This window comes from Notothenia rossii (genome assembly GCF_949606895.1).
Source record: "Notothenia rossii genome assembly, chromosome: 5".
NCBI lineage: Eukaryota > Metazoa > Chordata > Actinopteri > Perciformes > Nototheniidae > Notothenia > Notothenia rossii.
Genome location: NC_136903.1, coordinates 49,555,216 through 49,577,091, shown reverse-complemented (window position 1 = coordinate 49,577,091; position 21,876 = coordinate 49,555,216). Strand labels below are relative to the sequence as shown.

At 39.9% G+C, this 21,876-nt stretch overlaps 2 protein-coding genes across 8 annotated transcripts in view; both read left to right on the top strand.

The window, feature by feature from the left end:
- Nucleotides 1-21,876, top strand: part of optc (opticin) — a 66,167-nt gene that overhangs the window by 38,218 nt on the left and 6,073 nt on the right. Inside the window, exons 1-5 of one of the 7 annotated variants that reach the window (XM_079680888.1) lie at nt 18,234-18,346; nt 19,209-19,383; nt 20,580-20,637; nt 20,723-20,918; nt 21,303-21,524. In XM_079680888.1, coding sequence (XP_079537014.1) covers nt 20,886-20,918; nt 21,303-21,524 — 255 coding nt within the window. In that variant the 5' untranslated portion in view covers nt 18,234-18,346; nt 19,209-19,383; nt 20,580-20,637; nt 20,723-20,885. Of the gene's footprint in view, nt 1-13,933; nt 14,135-18,201; nt 18,347-19,208; nt 19,384-20,579; nt 20,638-20,722; nt 20,919-21,302; nt 21,525-21,876 lie in introns of those variants that run through there. The other 6 variants (XM_079680889.1, XM_079680891.1, XM_079680890.1 and 3 more) reach the window with 6 other exon arrangements.
- LOC307041599 (zinc finger MYM-type protein 1-like) lies at nt 1,417-5,694 on the top strand. Its single transcript, XM_079685061.1, has 3 exons — nt 1,417-1,830; nt 2,512-2,595; nt 2,740-5,694. Exons 1-3 carry the CDS (start codon nt 1,596-1,598, stop codon nt 5,157-5,159), a joined length of 2,739 nt encoding a protein of 912 aa, XP_079541187.1. The 5' UTR covers nt 1,417-1,595; the 3' UTR covers nt 5,160-5,694.

Genomic DNA, 21,876 nt, shown 5'->3' with positions numbered 1-21,876 from the left:
AGACAGGGGGTGCCTCCGCTTTAAATGCTCCAACATCGCTGTTGTGCTAGTGTGGTATGCCAACTCCATTTGGCAAAGACTGCAAATAACAATGCCTTTGCGTTTTGGACTACATTTAAAGTAATCCCATGCTTTTGAAGACCTAGGGCGAGATGTTTTTGTTTGGGGGCTTTTTGCAGGGCTTTGTGCGCAATCCTGTGAGGAGGAGGTGGTAGCCTTTTCAGTCTCCATAGTGTTTAAAGTGCGATTGCGAACTGCTTGTTGTTGTTTTGGGTGACCCACGTGCGTGGCGATGCGTCGACGAGGAAATATGTCGTAGACGATATTTTGACGTTGCTACAGTAATGGGTGCACGGTTTGACGTTGCTACAGAACTAGTGCACGGTTGTGGCATGACCACCAAAACAGAAAGATATGGACACAACATGTGTGCAAATGTATTTAGTATCCTATCCATGTGAACATGATTTAAGTGGGGGGGACCTAACCTAGGGGTGTAACGGTACAAGTACCCGTACCGAAATTATTCGGTTATTTTATCTCCGGTTTGGGAACATTTTGGTTTTGCAGTTGCGTACTGTACAAGGATGACGGACAAAGACAGGTGGACCGAACCAAAGCTGTTTGTCCGCATTGCTAAACTAAAATTGGTTACACGGCTGGCAATTCATCAAACTTGCACCCTCATTTGAAAAGGCATCACCCGAACGTGAATATCACCGGTACCAAAAGAAAAAAGACTGAAGTGCAAACCCAACTCCCACTAGCATTTAAGCCTCCACCACTCGCAAAAAGTTCAGACCAAGCCAAAGCTATTACAACCGCCAAATATCCTTATGTTGCCATGTTAGCAAAGCGTTACCTGGCTGTATCTGCTACCTCTGTCCCTAGCGAGAGGGTGTTCTCCACAGCAGGAGACATTGTTAGTGCCAGCAGATCTGCCCTTTCGGCAAGCAATGTGGACAAGTAATTTTTCTTTAAAAAAACATGAAAATACAATGACAAGCAAGTCATAATGTCAAACTGGCTGCTTAGGTGCTAGTACAGTACAGTTCAAATACAAATTATTTCAGTTCATCGAAATGCTGCACCTTAATGTTTATTTTATTATATTTTTTATTTATTTGAGTGAATATTCACAGTTTAATAATAATTAAAAACCCAAAACTAATAGTTTATGTTTTGTGATTACTAGTACAGTACATTTCAAATACAGATTATTTCAGTTCATCGAAATGCTGCACCTTAATGTTTTTTTATTATATTTTGTATTTATTTGAGTGAATACATTAAAATAATAATAAAAAAAAAAAAAATGTTTTATGTTTTGTGATCATTTGTTCTGCTGTACCGAAAACGTACTGAACCGAACCGCAGGGCCGGCCCTTCCCACTGGCGAACTAGGCGGTCGCCTAGGGCGCCAGATCTGGAGGGGCGCTGCGCTGGGAGAAAAAAAATAATAATAAAAAAAAATTAAAATTATTTTTATTCTGCCTAATTTTCTGCCCTTGATGTAATACATTTACAATAATTGAACAAAGTAAACACCCTTTGCACCCCGGGCCGGCGGCAACATTTTGCATTTGCCCTGTACGATGGGCGCTGTAACTGTAAGTGATGAAAGGGGGGGATGGTCGCTTATTATCAGGCACCCACAGGCCGTGGCTCACAGCCAAAGTGACGCGGCAGCTCCAGCTGAAAGTGTCGGAGATCGCAACGATCGCAACAGCAAGAGGCAAAACATTAGCATTATGAAAAGGTCCAAGCCTTCTGGGGCAACGGGAAGGAAACGGAAAAAAGAACAGGAGGAATCGAAAGTCAAAGACAGAGGTAAGTCGGCTTGTGTAAAAAAAAAAATTCAGTATGTACTGTACCGTTAGACATTTGATTTTAAGCTAGCTAGCTAGCTAAGGAGGTAGCCATGATACAGCTTTGATGCCATGCTAGCAGCGAGCCTCTGATACAGAATGATAGATACAAATTATTTTAAGTTTTTATTTATGTGTTATTATTCCTATATAATCTTTTTGTAAATAATATCCTACTTTTATATTGTGATAGCTGTAAATTGATCCTCCAATAGTGTTTAATTTGTCAGCTAGTTTATTTTCACGGTCAACTTGTGTGTATATACAGTATATATATTTATTTTTCTGTTTATTTTCTATTATATTTTTTTAATTTTCTGCACTTTTTAATGTCTAATTATTGTGCAATGCTTTGTTTTGTATGCTGATGTAACGAAATAATGTTAATGTTAGCCAGAAGAAAGCTATCTGGATAACTGCTCCTTTGTATAAAGTGAGGCTGACCAACCAATATGGGCATGTGTTATTATTTAGTTGTTACTTATGTTTGCAAATGATCTCCTGGGGCAGCAGAACCTCACTTTTATATAGGCCAGTTGTGAACTTGCATACAGCTGAGGCAGATTGCAGCAGTTATTTTTGCCTGACTGTATATAAATGTTTTTGCTTGTAATGTGCTAATATCTACCCTATAAATGTCCAGCTGCACTTGAGAAATACCTCAAAAAGCCCCCAGTTGCTGGAGAAGGAACATCTGATCTCCCATGTACATCACACTCTGAAGAATGTAAGTTTTGCCAAACATTTATGGTCTCTGTGTAATCGTTCATACACTGCTTTTTTGTCATTATTATTATTGTTATTATTATGATAAATAATGAAAACTGAAGCATGAATAACTTCTTTGCATGTTTGGATTGCCTGCCTGCAGGTGAAGGAATAACGAGCATAGTATGTGAGTCCACCATTGCAGCCCCCTCAGATCCTGCTGACTACCCAGGCCCATCTGAGTCCACCATTGCAGTCCCCTCAGATCCTGCTGACTGCCCAGGCCCATCTGCAGTCCCCTCAGATCCTGCTGACTGCCCAGGCCCATCTGAGTCCACCATTGCAGTCCCCTCAGATCCTGCTGACTGCCCAGGCCCACCTGAGTCCACCATTGCAGTCCCCTCAGATCCTGCTGACTGGCCAGCACTGAGTGATACAGTGAGGATGGAGTTAGTCAGACGTGGGCCATATCATTTAAAATCCGACTTCACTTTTCCTAAAAAGGAGGGAGGGAGAAGTTGCCATCATCACTACTTTTACAGAAGATTAGTGAATGGAGAGACAATCAAGAGGAGCTGGGTTGTGTATTCCAAGAAAAACAAAAGTATTTACTGCTTTTGTTGCAAGCTGTTCTCCCAAAAAGAGTACCAACTAATCAGCAGTGGACTAAATGACTGGAAAAATTGCACTGACAAACTAAAAACACATGAGAACAGCCCAGAACACTCTAGGCACATGACGTTGTGGAAGGAACTGGAGACTCGACTTGAAAAGGGCCTAACTATAGACAAGGTAGAAATGGCACTTATGGAGGCTGAAAAGAGGAAGTGGCGTGAAGTCCTGACCAGGTTGGTGGCAATAATTCAGTCGTTGGCAGAGCGAAATATTGCCTTTAGAGGGACGACAGAAACACTTAACCAGCCAAATAATGGCAACTTCCTGAAGGAGGTAGAGCTCATGGCGAAGTTCGACCCAGTCCTCAAACAGCATGTTGCTGAGGTCCAAAGAGGAACCACCAATATTTCCTATTTGGGAAAAATAATTCAAAATGAACTGATAGATTGCATCAGTGGGAAGATTGGGGACCATATGGTCAAGGAAATCAAACAATCCAAATACTTTTCAATTATTTTGGATTGCACCCCAGATTTGAGCCATACAGAGCAACTATCAGTCATTATTCGACTAGTTACAACCCAGGACACGCCCCAAATAAAAGAACATTTTATGGGGTTCCTTGAGGTAGAACAGTCCACTGGAGAAAGCCTTTCAACCCTGATTCTAAAGAGATTAGAACAGCTTGATATCCCTTTTGAAGACTGTAGAGGGCAGTCTTATGACAACGGTGCAAATATGAAAGGAAAGAGGAAAGGAGTCCAAGCCAGACTTGTTCAAATCAATCCAAGGGCTTTATTTGTGCCATGCGGAGCACATACATTGAACCTGGTGGTAGCTGATGCAGCAAAAAGCTCTGCAGAAGCCACTAGCTACTTTGGCTACCTGCATAAGCTTTTCACACTCTTCTCTGCCTCCACTCAGAGATGGTCCATCCTAAAAAGCCATGTGAACATCACATTGAAATCATGGTCTGATACCAGATGGGAGAGTCGGATCAACAGCATAGAGGCTGTAAGGTATCAGGCTGCAGAAGTCAGAGATGCCCTTCTAGAGGTGAGGGATAAAGCCACAGATGGAGTCGTAAAAATTGAGGCACAATCTTTGGCTGAAGAGGTTGGATCATACCGCTTTGCAATATGCACTGTGGTATGGTATGACATCCTGACCAACATCAAACATGTCAGCAAAATGTTGCAATCAGTGTCAATGCAGCTGGATATTGCTGTTGACCTCCTGAGAAAAACAGAAGTTTCTTTGGTCAGCTACAGAGGCAATGGATTTGCTTCTGCCCAAGCATCTGCCAAAGACATCTGTGGCCAAATGAATGTGGAAGCTGTTCTCAAGCAGAAGAGGCTGAGATCAACCAAGAGACAGTTCTCCTATGAGTCCCAGGAGGAGCAAGTGAGTGATGCACTAAAGAAACTCGAAGTTTCTTTTTTCAATATGGTGGTGGATGTTTCCATTGCATCACTGCAGGAGCGATTCAAGGCCTTAGGTGAAGTAGAGAAAAAGTTTGGGGTGCTACTCAACTTCCCTGACCTGCCAAAGGAAGATCTGACGAAGCAGTGTGAAACACTCAGCAACACCCTGAGCTGGGGTGGGCAGTCAGACCTGGATAAGAGGGAACTTGCACTGGAGATGCAGAATTTCCCAGCTTTGCCAAAAGCCAACATGACTACCCTGGAACTTCTGACTTTCCTACAGGAGAAGAAAATGAACGAAGTGTATCCAAATATGTGGGTGACCCTCAGGATCGCTGTCACTATTCCAGTGACAGTTGCTGCTGGGGAGAGGAGCTTCTCCAAATTGAAGCTCATTAAAACATACCTGAGGTCGTCAATGGCTCAAGAACGCCTCAATGGAATAGCTTTAATAAGCATCAATCGCAAGGTTTCGGGGCAAATATCATTTGACGACACAATAAATGAATTTGCAGCAAGGAAGTCCAGACGTGTCCGACTTTAAGGATGTGGACTAATTAAAGGACACAATAACATAGCAGAGACTTGTTGTTCTGATTGCCTGTTTCATTTGATTTATAGTGTGTGTAATGTTGTTCATTATCTTAATTTATTTGCAATAACCTCAGTCGTAAGAGCTCCGTTGGCTATATTTTTGTCCACGTTTGCACTTTCTTTTCTTGAAGTTTTAAGAGAAGCTACTTTTGTTTGATGAGTGATTTTCATTTAATAACTACAATAATAATAATAAGGATAAAATAAATAAAAAATATGTTACATTTATTTGTTATTGGCTGTGGGTTATTGGTTATGTTCACATACTTATTTGGTTATTAAAATGTAAACCGATCTTTTTCATATGGGTGTTTAGAGTTGTACCCCTAGATCTAGTCTCTAGTAATTCTGCTCAAAGTGCACCAGATTGAAGCATTTTACTTTAAAATGTTAAAACAAATCTTTCCGAAGGGGGCATACCCCCGGACCCCCCTAGAGGATGTGACATCCACCCCCCAATTAAAACATGTTCATACAATAATGAATACATTTGAAACCTTCTTTATGTATATTACCTATGTCAATAAGTTTCAGTTTTTGTAGTGTATTGGTCTTTTGTAGAGATTTTTCATTTATTCTTTATATATTCTATTGTGTATTGCTTGGAGGCGGGGGGGGCACCAAATCATAATCTCGCCTAGGGCACCAAAATGTCTAGGGCCGGCCCTGCCGAACCGTGACCTAAAAACCGAGGTACGTACCGAACCGAAATGTTTGTGAACCGTTACACCCCTACTCAACACCCATATGAAACAGAACTGTAAGCAGATTTTTATTTTTGGATATTTTACAAATCACTCCCCTTTTAAACTCTATTCTTGTTATTTTTAACAACTTTTTTGTTACTGTCATATAGTATTTTATATCTGTTTTTCATTTAGTCTCTAATGTCTCATTAATAACTATAATGATCATATCAAGGTGTGCCTTAACCTCACTGAGCTGAGGTTATTTGAGCCTCTCAGGAGAGAGCTCTCTTCCACCTGGTTGTAAAAAAGCTCTTTAAATTCGTTAGCATAGTTAGCTAACCAGATGCTAATAAAAACAGATCGCCACAGTGCTTACAACTAACTTGGGGGGGGTGCTAGTGAATTAATTTCAGTTTTCTGCACTCGCCTCGTTGCGGGGAAATTATACAGATGACTAGTCCGCCCCTGAAAATGTCTGTGCAAACGTTATTATTAATAGTAATTTTTTTTTTTTTTAATATTCCATTTTTATTTTGTAATCATCTCGCGACCCCCACTCGGGGTCTGGGTCGCGACCCCCACTTTGGGAACCCCTGCTCTAGTCTACACCCCTGTCAGACGAGACGTATACCACGTGTAGACACGTTACGCTCGTGTTGTGTTCAAGGAACCTGTCCTTGGCCAGGAAAAACAGGCACTCGCTTGTTTAATTACTTTTGCGGTCTACATTTCTTCTTCTTTTTTGAAGTGAGAAGTTGTCCGTCAGTCGGACTGACAACATTCAGCATTTGGGTCATACAGTGCTAGTCCCGGGGTTGTCGTCAGATCCTTTTTGATGCTGTCAAAGGCCTGTTGCTGTTGTAGCCCCCAGGCCCACATGTTTGGTTTCTTTAACAAGTCTCTGAGAGGATGAGTTTTTTCAGCCAGGTGGGGTAGGAATTTCCCAAGGAGATTTGTCATCCACAGAAAGCGTCTCACCTCACTGACATTACTGGGCTCTGTCATGGCTTTCACAGCGTTAATCTTGTCCGGGTCTGCGCTGACTCCAGATGCCTCTATAACTTGCCCCAGAAACTTTATTCTGCTTTTTGAGAACTCACACTTGTCGTTAAGTGTCACTCCTGCTTCCTGCAGTTGTGATAGCGTCCTCTTCAGCCTCTCATCGTGCTCTCTTTGTGTGGCTCCCCAGATTAGCAAGTCGTCCATCTGACACACAACACCTTCCAGGCCCTCCAGGATACATGACATTCGTTTTTGGAAGTGTTCTGGTGCTGATGATATTCCAAAACACAGACGGTTGTAGCAGTGTCGCCCAAATGGGATTATGAAAGTTGTTAGCAGAGATGATTCCTTGGACAGTGGAATCTGCCAAAATCCTGCAATTGCATCAAGCTTTGAAAACACTTTAGCTCCAGCGATCTGTCCTAGGGTGTGCTCAACTGAGGGGAGGGGATGTTTCTCTCTCAACACTGATTTGTTCAGCTCAGTGAGGTCAGTGCATATTCTCACCCTGCCCGTGCGCTTGGGCACCACGACCATGGGTGCACACCATTCTGTGGGCTTCTCCGCCTTTGAGATAACACCCTGCTGCTCCATGCGGTCTAACTCCTCTTTAACCTTAGGAAAGAGTGGGAGAGAAATGCGCCTATAGGGGTTGCAAGGGAAAACGGCTGTGCCCCCGGCTCCAGAACAATGTTGTATTCTCCCTCCATTTTTCCTAAACCAGAGAAAAGCTTTGGGTACATTTGTTGTACTGTTTCCTTGGATTCTAGGGAGACATTATAGTCTAGCAACTAAGTGTAGTGCTAGAGCAGCCGACCCGCTTAACAGTGGCATGGCCAGCCCTTCAACCACATATACATCTTCATTTATGCTTTTATCATTTTTACTCAGCGTGGCTTCAAACTTTCCTTTTACCTTTAAAAGCTCCTTTCCTGGCCCCTTCAGAACCCTTGTTGGGCTCATCAGCCTGTTGAACTGGCTCTGAGTGTAAAGTGTATGAGGAACTGCAGTAACATCTGCTCCAGTGTCGATTTTAAACACTGTATTGTAGCTGTCCACATTGATGTCTGTCATCCAAGGATTGCTTCTTATATCTTCTGATATTGAGCCCAGGAATGCAACATTACCATCCGCCTTTTCTTATTCCTGCACACTCTGGCGTAATGGCCTTGTTTTCTGCAGAGGTTGCACATTGCATCCTTTGCTGGACACTGCTGCAAACTGTGCCCTCTTGCATCTCCAGATCTTCTGCATTGTGTTTGTTTATCCTGCGGTGCTCTTTTCTCTTTGTGTGTTTTAACGTGCTTCGGACGTGCGCCAAACTGTTGGCGCGCGTGCACGCTGTCGAGCTGTGTGCTGGCGATGTCTGTCCTGAAATTAACTTTAAGCATTTCTTGTTGCCTCTTTACCAGCTCACTTTGTCTAGCTTTATTTATTGCTCTCTCTAGCGTCAGTTCAGGATCCATTTGTAATTGTTCTGATAGTCTTTTATCTTCCAAACCGACCACAATTCTGTCTCTCACCATTTCATCATGAAGAGCGCCATATCCACAGTGCTCCACCAATGCAGTGCTGTATGGAAGCTGTCAGCCGACTCGCCCAGCTCCTGCTGTCTCTAATTAAACTTTGCCCTCGAAAATAGTGTCCATCCAGTCTTCCAGTAGCTGTCACGTACTCACTCGCTTCCTCAGGGCTTAAGTGTAGAGAAGTCAGTATGCCCTCTGCCTCCTCTCCCATAGTGTAGATGAGGGCATTCACCTGATTCTCGTTTGGTTGTGTCTCTAATCCAGACGCAATGCAGAATCTTTCAAAGCGTTTTATCCACTTAGGCCAGTCATCTACCTTGAAAGTGAACTTTTCCGGTGGTGAGACTTGAAACTGGTTCATCGTGGCGCACTAGCTTTAGCCTCTCCTTCGGCGTCCCACGGAAAAAATAATAATAGACGGCTCTAAACCTGGCATACTTTTTGGTCCGCTGGACACTAACATTGACTTGTTAATGTCTCGTTTTCACTTCTGACACCATGCTCTATTGTTATAAGTGTTCACTATAACTTATATAGATGCTCTTGTATAGGAAAGGATTGGACGAACGTGTAGGTTGACTTGCTCTCGTTTATTAATTACTAGGGATGTAACGATATACCGAGTTTTAAAAAAAATAATAATTAAAAAAAATATATATTTTTTTTTTAAACACTTTTTAAAAAATATATATTTATTTAACCAGGTGGTCCCATTGAGATCATGGATCTCTTTTTCAAGAGAGACCTGTCCAACATGGCAGCAAGTAGGTTACAACATGACAATAAAACAACAGATAACACAAAAGGACATCGTATTTACAGGGCTACATTTACACACCTAGAGAACCATATATTTATATCTCGCAATGTCAATAAGCCTGGCGTTAGACTTTTTTGCTGTCCGTCATTTTGACAGACAGGATCGTAAAATATCCGTCATAATCCCTTATTACCCGTCGGGTCGGAACAGTTCACGATAGAGCATGCTCGTGAACTGTCAACGGGGGGGGGGGGCGGTGTTTAGCCGTGTGTGCATGCACCTCGCGGGACGCGCACACCGTAAAGCAAAACCTCCCGGACATGTATTGATCTGTACGGCAAAGTACGGTTTGGAATCTATATCATTTCCTTTTGGAGGGCATGACACCAGAGCCTGGCTGCGGGGAAACGTTGGCGCTGTTCCGAGTTTGTTCTAATCTGTCAAAATGACAGACTGCTTTCAGATTTTTCCGTCATTGTTAAATAAAATATTCGGTTAACGCGACCACTGGTGTCCCAGCAACATCAGTACCAAGCGAGACAGTTTTTTCCAGAGCAGGGGATATTGCAAATGCCCAAACATCCCAGCTTATAAATACCTGGAAATGTGGACATTCTCATATTCCTAAAAACCTGTCTGATGATGCTGAGTGAGTGACTAGTGAGTTTGAGTTGAGTTACTTGAAAAACTAAAGTGAAACTTGATTTATTTTATTGCAGGGTCTGATTATTAAATGTCCTTGTTTATTTGTGAGATGCAGTGGCATAAAGAAAATGCTTACTTTGTTTGGTAGTAATAGTAGGTACAAAAACACTGGTTTTCTTGTTCCAGTCTGTGACTGTCACTTTGTTTTTGACACTTTAAAATACTGCTATCCTACAAAAATGCTGTAAAAATCTGATTTATTATGTAATAAAAAAACATTTTCCGAGTAAAAAAATGTTTTATTGAAAAAAAAACATTTATGATTTTTTTTCCCTTCCCTTTATTATTCAATATCGCGATAAATACCATACCGTGGACTTGTTATCGCGATATTATCGTACCGTGAGTTTTTGGTATTGTTACATCCCATTAATTACAGATGCACAACACGTTACATCATAAAGGTTCCTACCCTATTATGCCTGATACTACAGAAAAAACGTTGTATCTATAGGTAATTACACATCTGAGTTGACAAATATGACGTGGGGTACCTCAAGACTCCATCTTGGGGCCTTTTCTCTTTAACGTCTACATGCTACCACTGGCTCAGATAATGAAAAACAAAAAAATAAGTTACCATAGCTATGCGGATGACACACAGATTTACGTAACCATTTCACCAGGAGACTATTCTCCAATTAAAACACTGAGTAAGTGCATTGAACAAATCAATGACTAGATGTGTCAGAACTTTCTCCAATTAAACAAAGACAAAACTGAGGTAATGGTCTTCGGAGCCAAGGCAGAATGTATAAAAGTTAACGCTGCAATGTTCAAATGAAAAATGAAATGGAATACACATTCTATTATTGTTTGGTGATGGTGATTTTATGATTTCCTTATGGCTGCTTATCCTCCAGGACATTTTCAAGGTTGCAAACAGAAGGAGAACGTTTTATGTTAGTTTAGTGGTTCTGTCCTGGAGAGATGATCATTTTACAAAATACAGTTACTCAAGTACATCTTCAAATCAGTTATGAGTCTTCAAACAAATCATGCTCAATTTAAGGCGGGGCCTCTCATATGACGCACACATGCACACTTGCTAGCCTGTTCCATTCTTCGTTCTCCGATGCTAAGAAGGATTTTTATCTAGTCTCTGAAGGACCTGACTCAGAAGGATATGTCCTACCAAGGAAGCGTCCTCGACATTGAGAAACACCCTCTGTGTTCTATCATCGGCGCTGCCTGATTAATGTGTGTGTTTTAAACAGTTTAAGTCTGAGGTTTAAAGTCTATATATCATCAGTATTAAGTCTGATAGAGATTATATGACTGTTTTGATTTTTTTCTGAGGTTTAAAGTCTATATACTGTAAGTACATTCTAAGATTCATTGTTGGAGAAGCCCAAAAAACAGTGTAGATCTTTGGATGTTGTTTGTTATCAGCAGTATTGGGACTAACTGTAACGCCGTTATTTTTCGCAGTAACTAGTACTCAAACGCATTATTTTTTAAATTCAGTAACTCAGTTACTGTTACTACATGGTGCGTTACTCCGTTATTTTTTTTATATAGTCTCGGCTCCCAGACGTTGGTGAGCGGCGCCAACAGCGAGGCGAACAGAGATGAGAACTGTACTTAAGTACAGTACTTGAGTAAATGTACCTAGATACTTCCTGTGTCACATGCGGAGACGCGCTGTGGGCGTGTTTGTGTTTACTAACAAGACTATCATGTCGGTGGCGGAGCTCAAGTCGAGTTTCTCGGCCTGGAGTTATTCTCACTATTTCACTTTTGTCGAGCACAAAGAAAAGAACATTTTAGTTCAATGTAAGTTGTGTCTTGGCGGGTCAAAGATCCTATCTACTGCCCAAAAAAGCAATTCAAATCTGTTGAAACATCTGCAGAAACAACATGCTGGGACGAAGCTAGTAACTAAGACCACAGACCCAGACTCATCCGAAGCCACTCCACCTCCACCAAAGCAACAGCGGCTGGATTTTAAACGAGGGACTGCTAGCCAGGGAAAAGTTGATAAAGCCATTGCACGGTATGTTGTAGAACACATGCAGGCTATTTCTACTATTTCTATTGCTATTTCTTGATCAACAGATTTTATTATTCTCCAATGCAATAACAGTACTAAAATGAAGGCTATAAGGGCATTAATGGGAGCCCTTTTTTTTAGTAACTAATGCGTTACTGTTATTACTTTTTGGTGTAAGTAATCAGTAAAGTAACTGCGTTACTTTTGAAATGAAGTAACTGGTAATGGTAACTAGTTACTGGTTTTCAGTACCACAACACTGGTTATCAGGATAACCTCACATGAGGTACATAACTAATATACTGTAAATTGGGGTTAAGTGTGCTCTCTTTTTCTTCCCTCTTTACCTTCTCCTGCTGGACCCATTATATACATTCAAGTGGACAAACAAGACAAGCTAAAGTGAGCCTGCAGAGGTCTTTGGTTACCTCCCTTAGTCATCCTTATCTTGCATGTGTCATAGCCCTCTGTTAGAAGTCTCAAATTTGCGTAACCACAAAGATTTATTTTAATGTTTAAAACAAATAACTGTTATTATCGACATTATGTGGATGACAGTTTCAAGAAATATCAGACCTTTATTTGTCAAAATCAACTAGTGAGGAAGTAAATGGATCTTGTGTATTAATGCACTGAAACATGTCCACGCCATGTCCCTTTCCTGAAACAGAGGCAGGAAGTCCTCACCGAGCGAGGGCAGCGGGACCTGTGGCTGCAGAGCGCGTCATTCTGACCTCAGCAACAACACACCCCACAGAGATGAAAAACACGCTATTCGTTGATCAATAATTAATCAGTGTCTTCTGCTTACTTCTATGGTGATGTTAGGAATGTGTGTGTGTGTGTGTGTGTGTGTGTGTGTGTGTGTGTGTGTGGGGGGGTGTGTGTGTGTGTGTGTGTGTGTGTGTGTGTGTGTGTGTGTGTGTACCATTGTGGCTTATTTAATTATTGTTGGATTCATTATCAAAGATTTTGTTGCAATAATAAACATAATGTTACATCTCAGACCAAGGATTCATCATAAAAAACATAACCCCACCCACCCCCAAGATTAAAAAAAAAAGAAAAGAAATAGAACCCAGACAAAGAGAAAACGTGGTCCCTTTGTCATTGAGGTATTGAAGCATGCTACAGTTTCATAGCTTTCCCAACACTGTATGATCACTTGTAACTATTTGTTTTTAACACCATATGTTTCTTCGCCATGTTGCTCACTAATTTTGATCTGTATTAGACCTACTGTATATAAGCATATGGCAAACAACATACACTCCATAAATAATAATAGAATCAAGGTATGCAAGCTGAATATATCCCACAGGAAAATGTTCTGCCAGAAGAGATGCATGTATTAGGTGAGTTGGGAGAGGACATGACAATACAAACGGTCAGTTTTATGACACAGAACAGTTTTTTTAATACATTTAACGGTATTAGCTCAAACCTTATTTTCAAGTGATTATGTAAGCATCACTCATTTAAATCAAATGTCCTTTTACAATTAACTTCAGTTTGAACAATAGGTGTATGAACACATAACACATTTAATAAATCACAACGTTTTTTGGTTCTTCCTGTAAATTCTACAGCTTATAAGACATTTGTAACCTTCCACAGTGAGTCACTCGTCTATCACAATTATTTTAAAAAAGACATGAAAAAGCTGTCTGTCATATGTTATAAAATACTTTTGTTCTCCACCCTCTTGCCAATTATGCCTAAACTATTTTAGTTTTGTTTACATTGCAGCTCGAACAAGTTGCTTCTGTAGACAGATATCATTTTTTATTGTTGTTGTTTTGACATTCGCAGAGTGAAGGCTTTAGTCCCTCAAATATATTCCCATTCAGCTACAGCCATCATCAATCTCTACCCATGTTGAAAAGCTGTTGAAAATGTTGCAGTCATTTTCAAATGATGCACTTTGCATTGTGACTGATCCTTCCAAACCCTCCATCCTCAGTTCCTTCATAATGTTGACGACCACTGTTAGATTAGACATCGACTTCATATGCATAAGAATTCTAATACATAATTTTTTTTATTCAGACCAACATGCACTTTGTAAAAGACCGCAACCACATCCTCATATGTTGTGGAGATACAAACAGAACATGGATGGATATGAAATTTGATGCTGCGACTTACCTGTGAGATGAAGGCGAGCACTGACCGAGACCCCCTGCCCTATCCTGAGCCAGAGGGATCTTTTATAGGTTGAACCTCCTGCGTCGTCATCATTGATCACTGGTTGGTAGTGTGTGTGTGTGTGTGTGTGTGTGTGTGTGTGTGTGTGTGTGTGTGTGTGTGTGTGTGTGTGTGTGTGTGTGTGTGTGTGTGTGTGTGTGTGTGTGTGTGTGTGTGTGTGTGTGTGATACCATGCACCAACAAACACACCATTACCCCTTATTTCCTTCTTTTCATCCACCACTTATTTTGATATTTGATCGTACAAAGATTTGTATCCTTCCAAAATGCGTATTCCCATGAGCACACTCATATTTGGTTTGGCCACTATTTTAGTCTTTCCCTAATAGACTTGAAATGAGGTCTGTGGTCAAGGAAAAAGGCATGGAGGTCATGACAAAAAGCCCAAAGTAATATTGAAGTGGGCTGTATAATAAAAAAACTAAAAATATACACAGCAGGGACAATTTCTTTTTTTGTCTTTTACTGAATATCATCAACTTCTTGTGAAATGAATGAATGAACATGAAGTCACAAATTGAATATGTTAAATATGTATACTTGATGTATACTTAATGTTACAAGAAAACTCGTGTAGGCTACAGGGCCGGCCCTAGACTTTTGGGGGCCCTAAGCGAGCTTTGGCTTGGGGGCCCCCCTCACTCTAGCGCGTTCTCACTACACACAACATGGAACCAACTTTTGTCTTATGATGTTAGCATAAGCGCACATATTGTATAAATAAGCATGTAAACACCGTGGACCTGACCTCCTCTAGGGGGGTCCGGGGGCTTGTCCCCCCGGGAAGATTTTTTAAATATTGAAGTTAAAAGCATTAATCTGGTGCAATTTGAGAGCAACATTAAGAGATCTATGGAAACATCTTTCAACACCCATATGAAACAGAACTGTTAACAGATTTTTGTTTATTAAGTGTTTATTTAATATATCTGGCTAGCTATACTTGCTAACGGTTTAGCTTACCCCCGCGATTCAAAGTAACTTCAACGTAGCTGTAATTTATGCTTTGCTTACATGTTTGCATAACTTGGAAGTTTACTGACATTTACATACCTTGTTTACCTGGCTCAACTGGTGGCTCTGGGGTTGTTGTGTGAGCCACCACTTGAGAATTGTCGTCTTTTTTAAGAAATGTTTTTCTTATGTCCATCTTCAAAAACTCTGAGTCCGACTGACAGTTTATTTTAAGCATTGTCACAGCTCACAGAATAGGTACCTGTCAGCCAATAAGACAGATGTTTATTTCCATTCAACTCTCTGATTGGTCTGGTGTCTTGCCTCTGTTGCATTCACTGAACACGGGAAATTACAATCCTGCCGTTCTCTCTAGTGTCATGATGAGGTTCAGGTAAAGCACGGTTAATGTATTATATTATTGACTCAATAATATAATACATGACTTTGAGAGTAGGCTATCTAGGCATATTAACACAATTAATTAAACATACTTATCACGGCGATGGTGTACTGAGATCTTTTTTGTTTTGCTAGGGCCGCTTATGTCGCTTAATGGGTCGGGCCGGCTCTGAGAGCGATCATGAACCACAGTAAACACTCAAAAGTGTGACTTCACTTTGTTAAATGATAGGACAGGTCAGTACAGCGCAAAACTCATTTTGTGCAAAGGAGGGACCACGACAAACATGACCAAACACCTTTGCCTGCACGCTATAGAAATCAACGAGTGTACCGTGATGAAAGTATTGCTCCAGTTTCCGTCCACCTCACAAGCTTTACCTCCTTTGTCGTCCTCGCAGCTCAGCCGGCTCAAATTTGCACAAGACATAATTTCGCTTACGGCCCCAATTTGCCCGGGGGGCATTACTGCTGACTTGTGATGAATGGACTAGGATAGTACAGGAACACTTCCTCAATGTCAAAAGGAGGCAAAAAGTGCTCCAACCAGTGCTGTCTACAAAGCCCAGACAGGTTTTTGGACAAAGAAGCGGTATACACAGTTGACAATGCATCCAATATGGATGTAGCCATAAACAGGCTGCAATTTGTGAAGTCGACTCAGTGTACAGCAAAGATCTGTGCCATCATTTTGTGGATTAAGAGATCATCAACTGCTAAGGCCATGCTCCATGAAAAGCAGGATATCCTAAGTAAGAATCATTGCGTTACATTAATTTGACTCTTGTGAATGGTATTAAATAATGCATATGTTTCTAATACATTGTACTGTAAGCATTTTCAGGTATTAACATTTGTATTTTAAAATATACATTTCAAGTGAATATAACTACACCATGTTAAATCGAGATCCCAATTGTTGAAGTATTTTACAGTAACAGAAAAAAAAGACACTAATCAGTTAATCCAAAAGTACCAGAAAGTAATCAGGAGACATTACTGATTCATTTTGGGGGAATAAGATTACACGACTGCTGATTACTTATTTTTAACTCAACACCTGCTCATTCTTGACGTGAGAACTCGCTGAAATTCTCTCCACCTAATGCTCGAGAGATTTCTTGAGTAATACATACACTGTAAAACATTACTTTCCTGTTTAATTATTTCAAGTTACATTGTCTCTTTTATTCAATGAACTCTGACACATTGTGGATTTTGAACTCAGCTTTTCTAGTTTTAGCAGGTTAAACTTACATGTATTCGTTGTCTTGACAACTTGAACATTTTGTCATATTGACTCAACTTGCCTTAGCAAGTTATCAGAAGAAAAAGGCGGAGTTGCAGGTTTGAGGCCAACAGTAAAAGAAATATGCTTCCGCATTTGAGTTTAAAAAAAAAAACCTCTTTAAACTGAATGCAAGGTTGAAGCATGGATATAATCAACTTGTTATATCCTGAAGATATGTCATCTTTTAATTCGGACTAAAGTAAAGACACATTTTGATCTAAATTAGAGGACTAATGCTGTTGGTGGAGGAACTCTGTGCACCTGCAGCAGTGATCCAATTGAGGCGGAGTAATACTTTAACCTACAGTCTGAAACAGGAGGACCGTTACAGAGGGAATTTTATTTCTGCTGAAAGACAGCAATGGAAGTCAGTTTTAATGATTAAAACCTTTAATTATTTACCATTTACCTTGAGTTTCAATCCTAAACATAATAGAGTTAATTGTGGATGTTGTGCTTACTAATACTTTATGTTTTGATAGAAAGCTAACAATAGGAACGTTTAAGCACATGGTTCTGTTTAAAACTGTTAATATTTATTTTTCATTAATGAACTACTAAAGTTATTCACTTCAATTTATATTTGCTTTGACATTTAAGTAGTTGTTTGCTAGCTTAAATGCTATTAGCAATGATCACTATTAGCTAGCTACACAGTCAGGGCATAAGGGAGGATACTGTGGCGGGAGATTTAATTTTTGGCTTTGCGTGCACTTTGCGTTTAATATTGAATAAATACAATTTCTTATGAACATTATGCCCTTAATGACGTGTATTCATTCGAAACATGCTGCAGACTCTGGAGGCAATTTTTCATTTGTGAGGGAGATTTCCCTCTTCTCCTTTGCTCCGCTCTGTGGGCTCAGTGTGGGGAGGCAGAGCAATTGTTTACTTCTACACCAGATTTTTTTTACTTCAGCTTTAAAGCTTGACTATTATGCTATATTTGAACAATATATTATATGGCCAGTTATTGTTCAGTGGGAACAAACATAGCAATTCAAAGGAAATATCCACAGAATCTTAATTTCTTACATGGAAGACCCAGTCTGAACCCATGTTTGCTTTGGAGTCCTGTTTTTTTATCAATTGTTTCATTTTCTTTTAGCTGTTTACGTGTCCCTGTACTAACCCTATCCCTAATAGACCAGAAAAAAACCTATCCTGTAAGCTTGGAGGACACTTTGGTTAGTGAGGGTGTATTTTTGTATTTATTATTGGATCATTGAGGAGTTCTTAGAGGCCACTGAAGCTCTATAGTTATCAGAAACCTACTGTGATTTTAGCACAAATTCTGGTGACTGTCTGCTAACTGTGTGTGGGTGTGTGTTGTGTGTTTGTGTCTTGAAAGGGGCACTGGGGACAGCTGAGTATACATTGACTGAAATGACCTGCACAACCCCCCTGTTTTTCTGCCACGTCATCCCCCTCCTCTAACCTTACAATACCGCATTGTCCACAGGCCACTCCGAAGCCCAGTGAACCACATGAGCCCGCAGGGACTCTGGGACCAGTCTGAGCACCCAGGGATAAAGCAGCCAAGAATAGCAACAGGATCAGAACAACTGAATGCTGTGGAGTCTTCAACATACAGCAGAAACAGGGAAGTAAGTTATATGCAATTATTACATTTTTTTATTTTATTTCCTCATGTTATGCAGGAAGGTAAGTGATGAGTCTAGTGATGATCAGTTGCTGTTATTCACTTTCTGAAAAACAATAGATTGATTCTGCTCTATTGCCGACATTTGCCTCAATTGCAGTGACTGGTGTAATGATTAATTATTTATTTGTAATAAAACTGCTTAACAGCATAAACGGTGTAAGATTTAGGATTCCTCCGATTTTTATGACAAACTAAAAGAGTGTATTGCATGATACTACTTGTGAAAAAATGTATGTATGTGTTATGTAACATTTTAGGTATTTATCTGCAGTTATGTTGTCAGTGGTCTTGATTGCTACCATTCAGATAAACAGAATTGTGTGCTTATATTATTACACACAAAAAATGACATGAGTAGTTAATAAGCTCTTGTGAAACCCAGCAGTAACTGTAGAACTGTCCCAGCAGGCCAACATTCACACAGTGCTGCCAGCCTTCTAAGCAAACATTCCTGTGGTACTATGACCAAACAGCCTACAATGCTTCTCACTAATCAGCCATTTGCAATGTGAAGATTAATGGGGACAATGAATAGAGCAAGGATACCATGGTGATGTCGGCACTGGCATTGGTAGACAGTAGCTTGCATAAATTTCACAAAAATGTATGATGGAATTGACTTATCAACATTGGAAAAGGAAGTGCAACAATTGGCATTTAGTAAAGCATTTTGCACCAGGGATGGGTATACCGAAACTGATACTCCTTATTGATACTACTCTCCATAATTTTGTGCAAAAGATAATATGAAGAGATATGAAAAGGTTAAAAAATAACTGTATCGCTATCTTTGATCTTTTCAGAAGCAACAAATAATAAAACAAAAAACAAACCTGAACAAGAAACGTGGGATCTCCCCACACATCGGGGAAACAGATGACTTGTATGTACAAACCGCTGGCTACGGAGTTGATTTATTCCCCAAACTTTCGCAGCTGATTTTTGGAAGCTACAAAGAGCAGACTCACCTGTGCACAAGTATACACGTTTTCAAACAAATCACATCTGTGTGTCATACAGTACTTCTCATTATGAATATACTGTATATAGTTATTATAATTGCTGTTAACAGTTTGTACATTTGCCTAGACACTTATATTACTTAATCTAAATTGTGTTTGTTTATATTTATCTATATTTTATCTTGCACTTCTTTCTGTCTTAGGTTCAGAATTAGATTTTTTCTGTGTCCTTTCTTTCATAGATTTTTAATGAGCATTGCTTGAGTCTGATTCCCCAAAATTCTTATCATCAAACAGCTGCTTCTCTATACTTGCATCACACATAATAAAAATAAAGAACGTAATAAACCCACTTTTGCTGATATTTGTTTTGGTGCTGTGATTATTAAATTACATGATTGATTTCCTCTGTCTTAGAAATGAAAGTATTCCATGCTGCTCATAATAGAAGACATGAAGCTGCGACAGATGATGCATATATTCTTACCTCTACTTTATGAATACATGAAAATGAAAAATGTTATTAAACTACTAGCAGTTAAATACATTTACTGAGGTTTTACCATTATTTACAACATGTAGTAAATAAACAATGGAATAATGAGAAATATCCAGGTAATTAAACAGCCTATAAAAAATAGGCCATAGAAAAAGTTGTATATTGTTCACGGAGCAGGGAGTGGAAAAAAAGATTACAGAATTTATTTTAAATATCAAATGATAAAGTCATGATTAAATTACTGCCATATTCAACAATTAATTAACTAACTAATATAACAATATTGGTGGCTAAAGGTAAACAGCTTAATCTTATTCACCTGGCCAGGGTCATCTTTTATTTTATCGCCGGTGGTGATCTCAAATAAATGATTAAAGAAAAAATGAAAGTACAATTTCTGGATCCTCTTCAGCCGAGTTAGCTTTTTAGCTCATTTGTTAGCATGTTGCTGAACCAAAGCAGCGCCACGTCGTGGTCGACGTGGGCTGGGTCCTCCGAAGGAGAGAGTTCCCCTAGGGGGTTATTGAATCCGAGCGTTGAGATAAAAAGGCACAGCATTTAAAATGTTTAGAACGCTTTTATCATCACATAAACAGCACGCTCCTCCCCAGCTCCTGACCAATCAGGCACTGGTACCAGTTTAGTACCAGTTCTTGATAACTTCTCCATTTGTCACACACTTTACCATTATTGTCTTACTTTAATATTTACAGGGCCGTTTTGTGACTGAGATCAGAAGAGAACTGAGAAAACATTTTCTATTAACCTAAGGTGATTGATGTCACATTTGTCCTTTGTTATATTTCAACAAGTAATAAAGAAAGTTAAATACAATTTAAATTGATCTCAAATGCAGGAACAGAGCAAATTCATCCTCAGAGGATAAAGAAGTTCAGGAACAAAGACACAATCCTTCAAAACATCATCCCGCTGTCTCCTTGCCAAGCAGCCACTCAAGAAGCCTACCCCCCTGGACAAGATGGTAACAGTTTGCTGTGCTCTCTGCAACGTCTGCCCATATGTGGTACCCACAGAATGGAGAGATAGTAGTTGTAAGTCGCTTTTGATAAAAGCGTCAGCTAAATGAAATGTAATGCTTATTATTTATTCCCTCTATCTATTTTCAATCTTTTCTTCTATTATCTTTCAAATGTATACATTCCAATGTCCAGTGTTGAAGTAATAAACATAACTTTTTCCAAGTTTTTGTTCCTTGGGTTCCAACAATAAGAATTGACTTCAGGATACATGACATATAGTTTGACTTTTGAAATATGAGCTTTGTGTATCACTTGAGTTGAATCAAGCATCTTATTTTAGAGGGCTGAAATAAGCCTTTTCTGGGACGGGTTTAAGTTTCCATATTTATTTAATCTTTTGTTTACTGAACAGTTTTGCATTTTATTAGACCCTTGACTATTCTCTTTTGATTACAGCAGGTAGCCCCCTTGTTTGAACTCAGGATGCCTCTGATGATGGCACTTGTCTTGGCCGTGGTCTTCATGGGCCACTCCCCTAACATGGCAGCACCTACAGGTGTGACAGATGATGAAGCTTTTGACCTTGAAAATTACAGCCTGAACAGTGAGATGGACTGGGAGAACCTAGACGTCAACATCTACGGAGACAGTTATGATTATGATGACTTGGACCGAGAGGTGAGGAGCGGATGAAATATAATCAATATGTTATAAATCTATACAATGAGTAGTGAGGAGAACAAGTACTTTCAAATTCCAATGCTTTCGCCAAACAGTGTGCTCATTGTCCATCTATCAAATGAGAAGAGAAAGGAGCTGATCAAACTGCTGAGAATGCAAGTTTCTGCTCCCCCTTTTCGCTTGGCCTTCGTCTTCGCCTTCGCCTTAACCATTTCTAACTCGAACTTTTTTTTTTCTCGAAAAAATAGGCAGTTTGGCTTCAACGGCCGGCTCACCTCCAGGGGACGTGATTTACTGATGCACACCGAGCAGCCCAAAGGGGGAGGTGATTAAAGATTTGATTGGGCCG

What these genes read in the sequence shown, in the direction of transcription:
- LOC307041599 (XM_079685061.1), top strand. Translation starts at nt 1,596, where the DNA reads ATGGGCGCTGTAACTGTAAGTGATGAAAGGGGGGGATGGTCGCTTATT. An exon ending in ATCGAAAGTCAAAGACAGAG is followed by an intron (nt 1,831 to 2,511) that starts GTAAGTCGGCTT and finishes ATAAATGTCCAG; the next exon opens with CTGCACTTGAGAAATACCTC. An exon ending in TACATCACACTCTGAAGAAT is followed by an intron (nt 2,596 to 2,739) that starts GTAAGTTTTGCC and finishes GCCTGCCTGCAG; the next exon opens with GTGAAGGAATAACGAGCATA.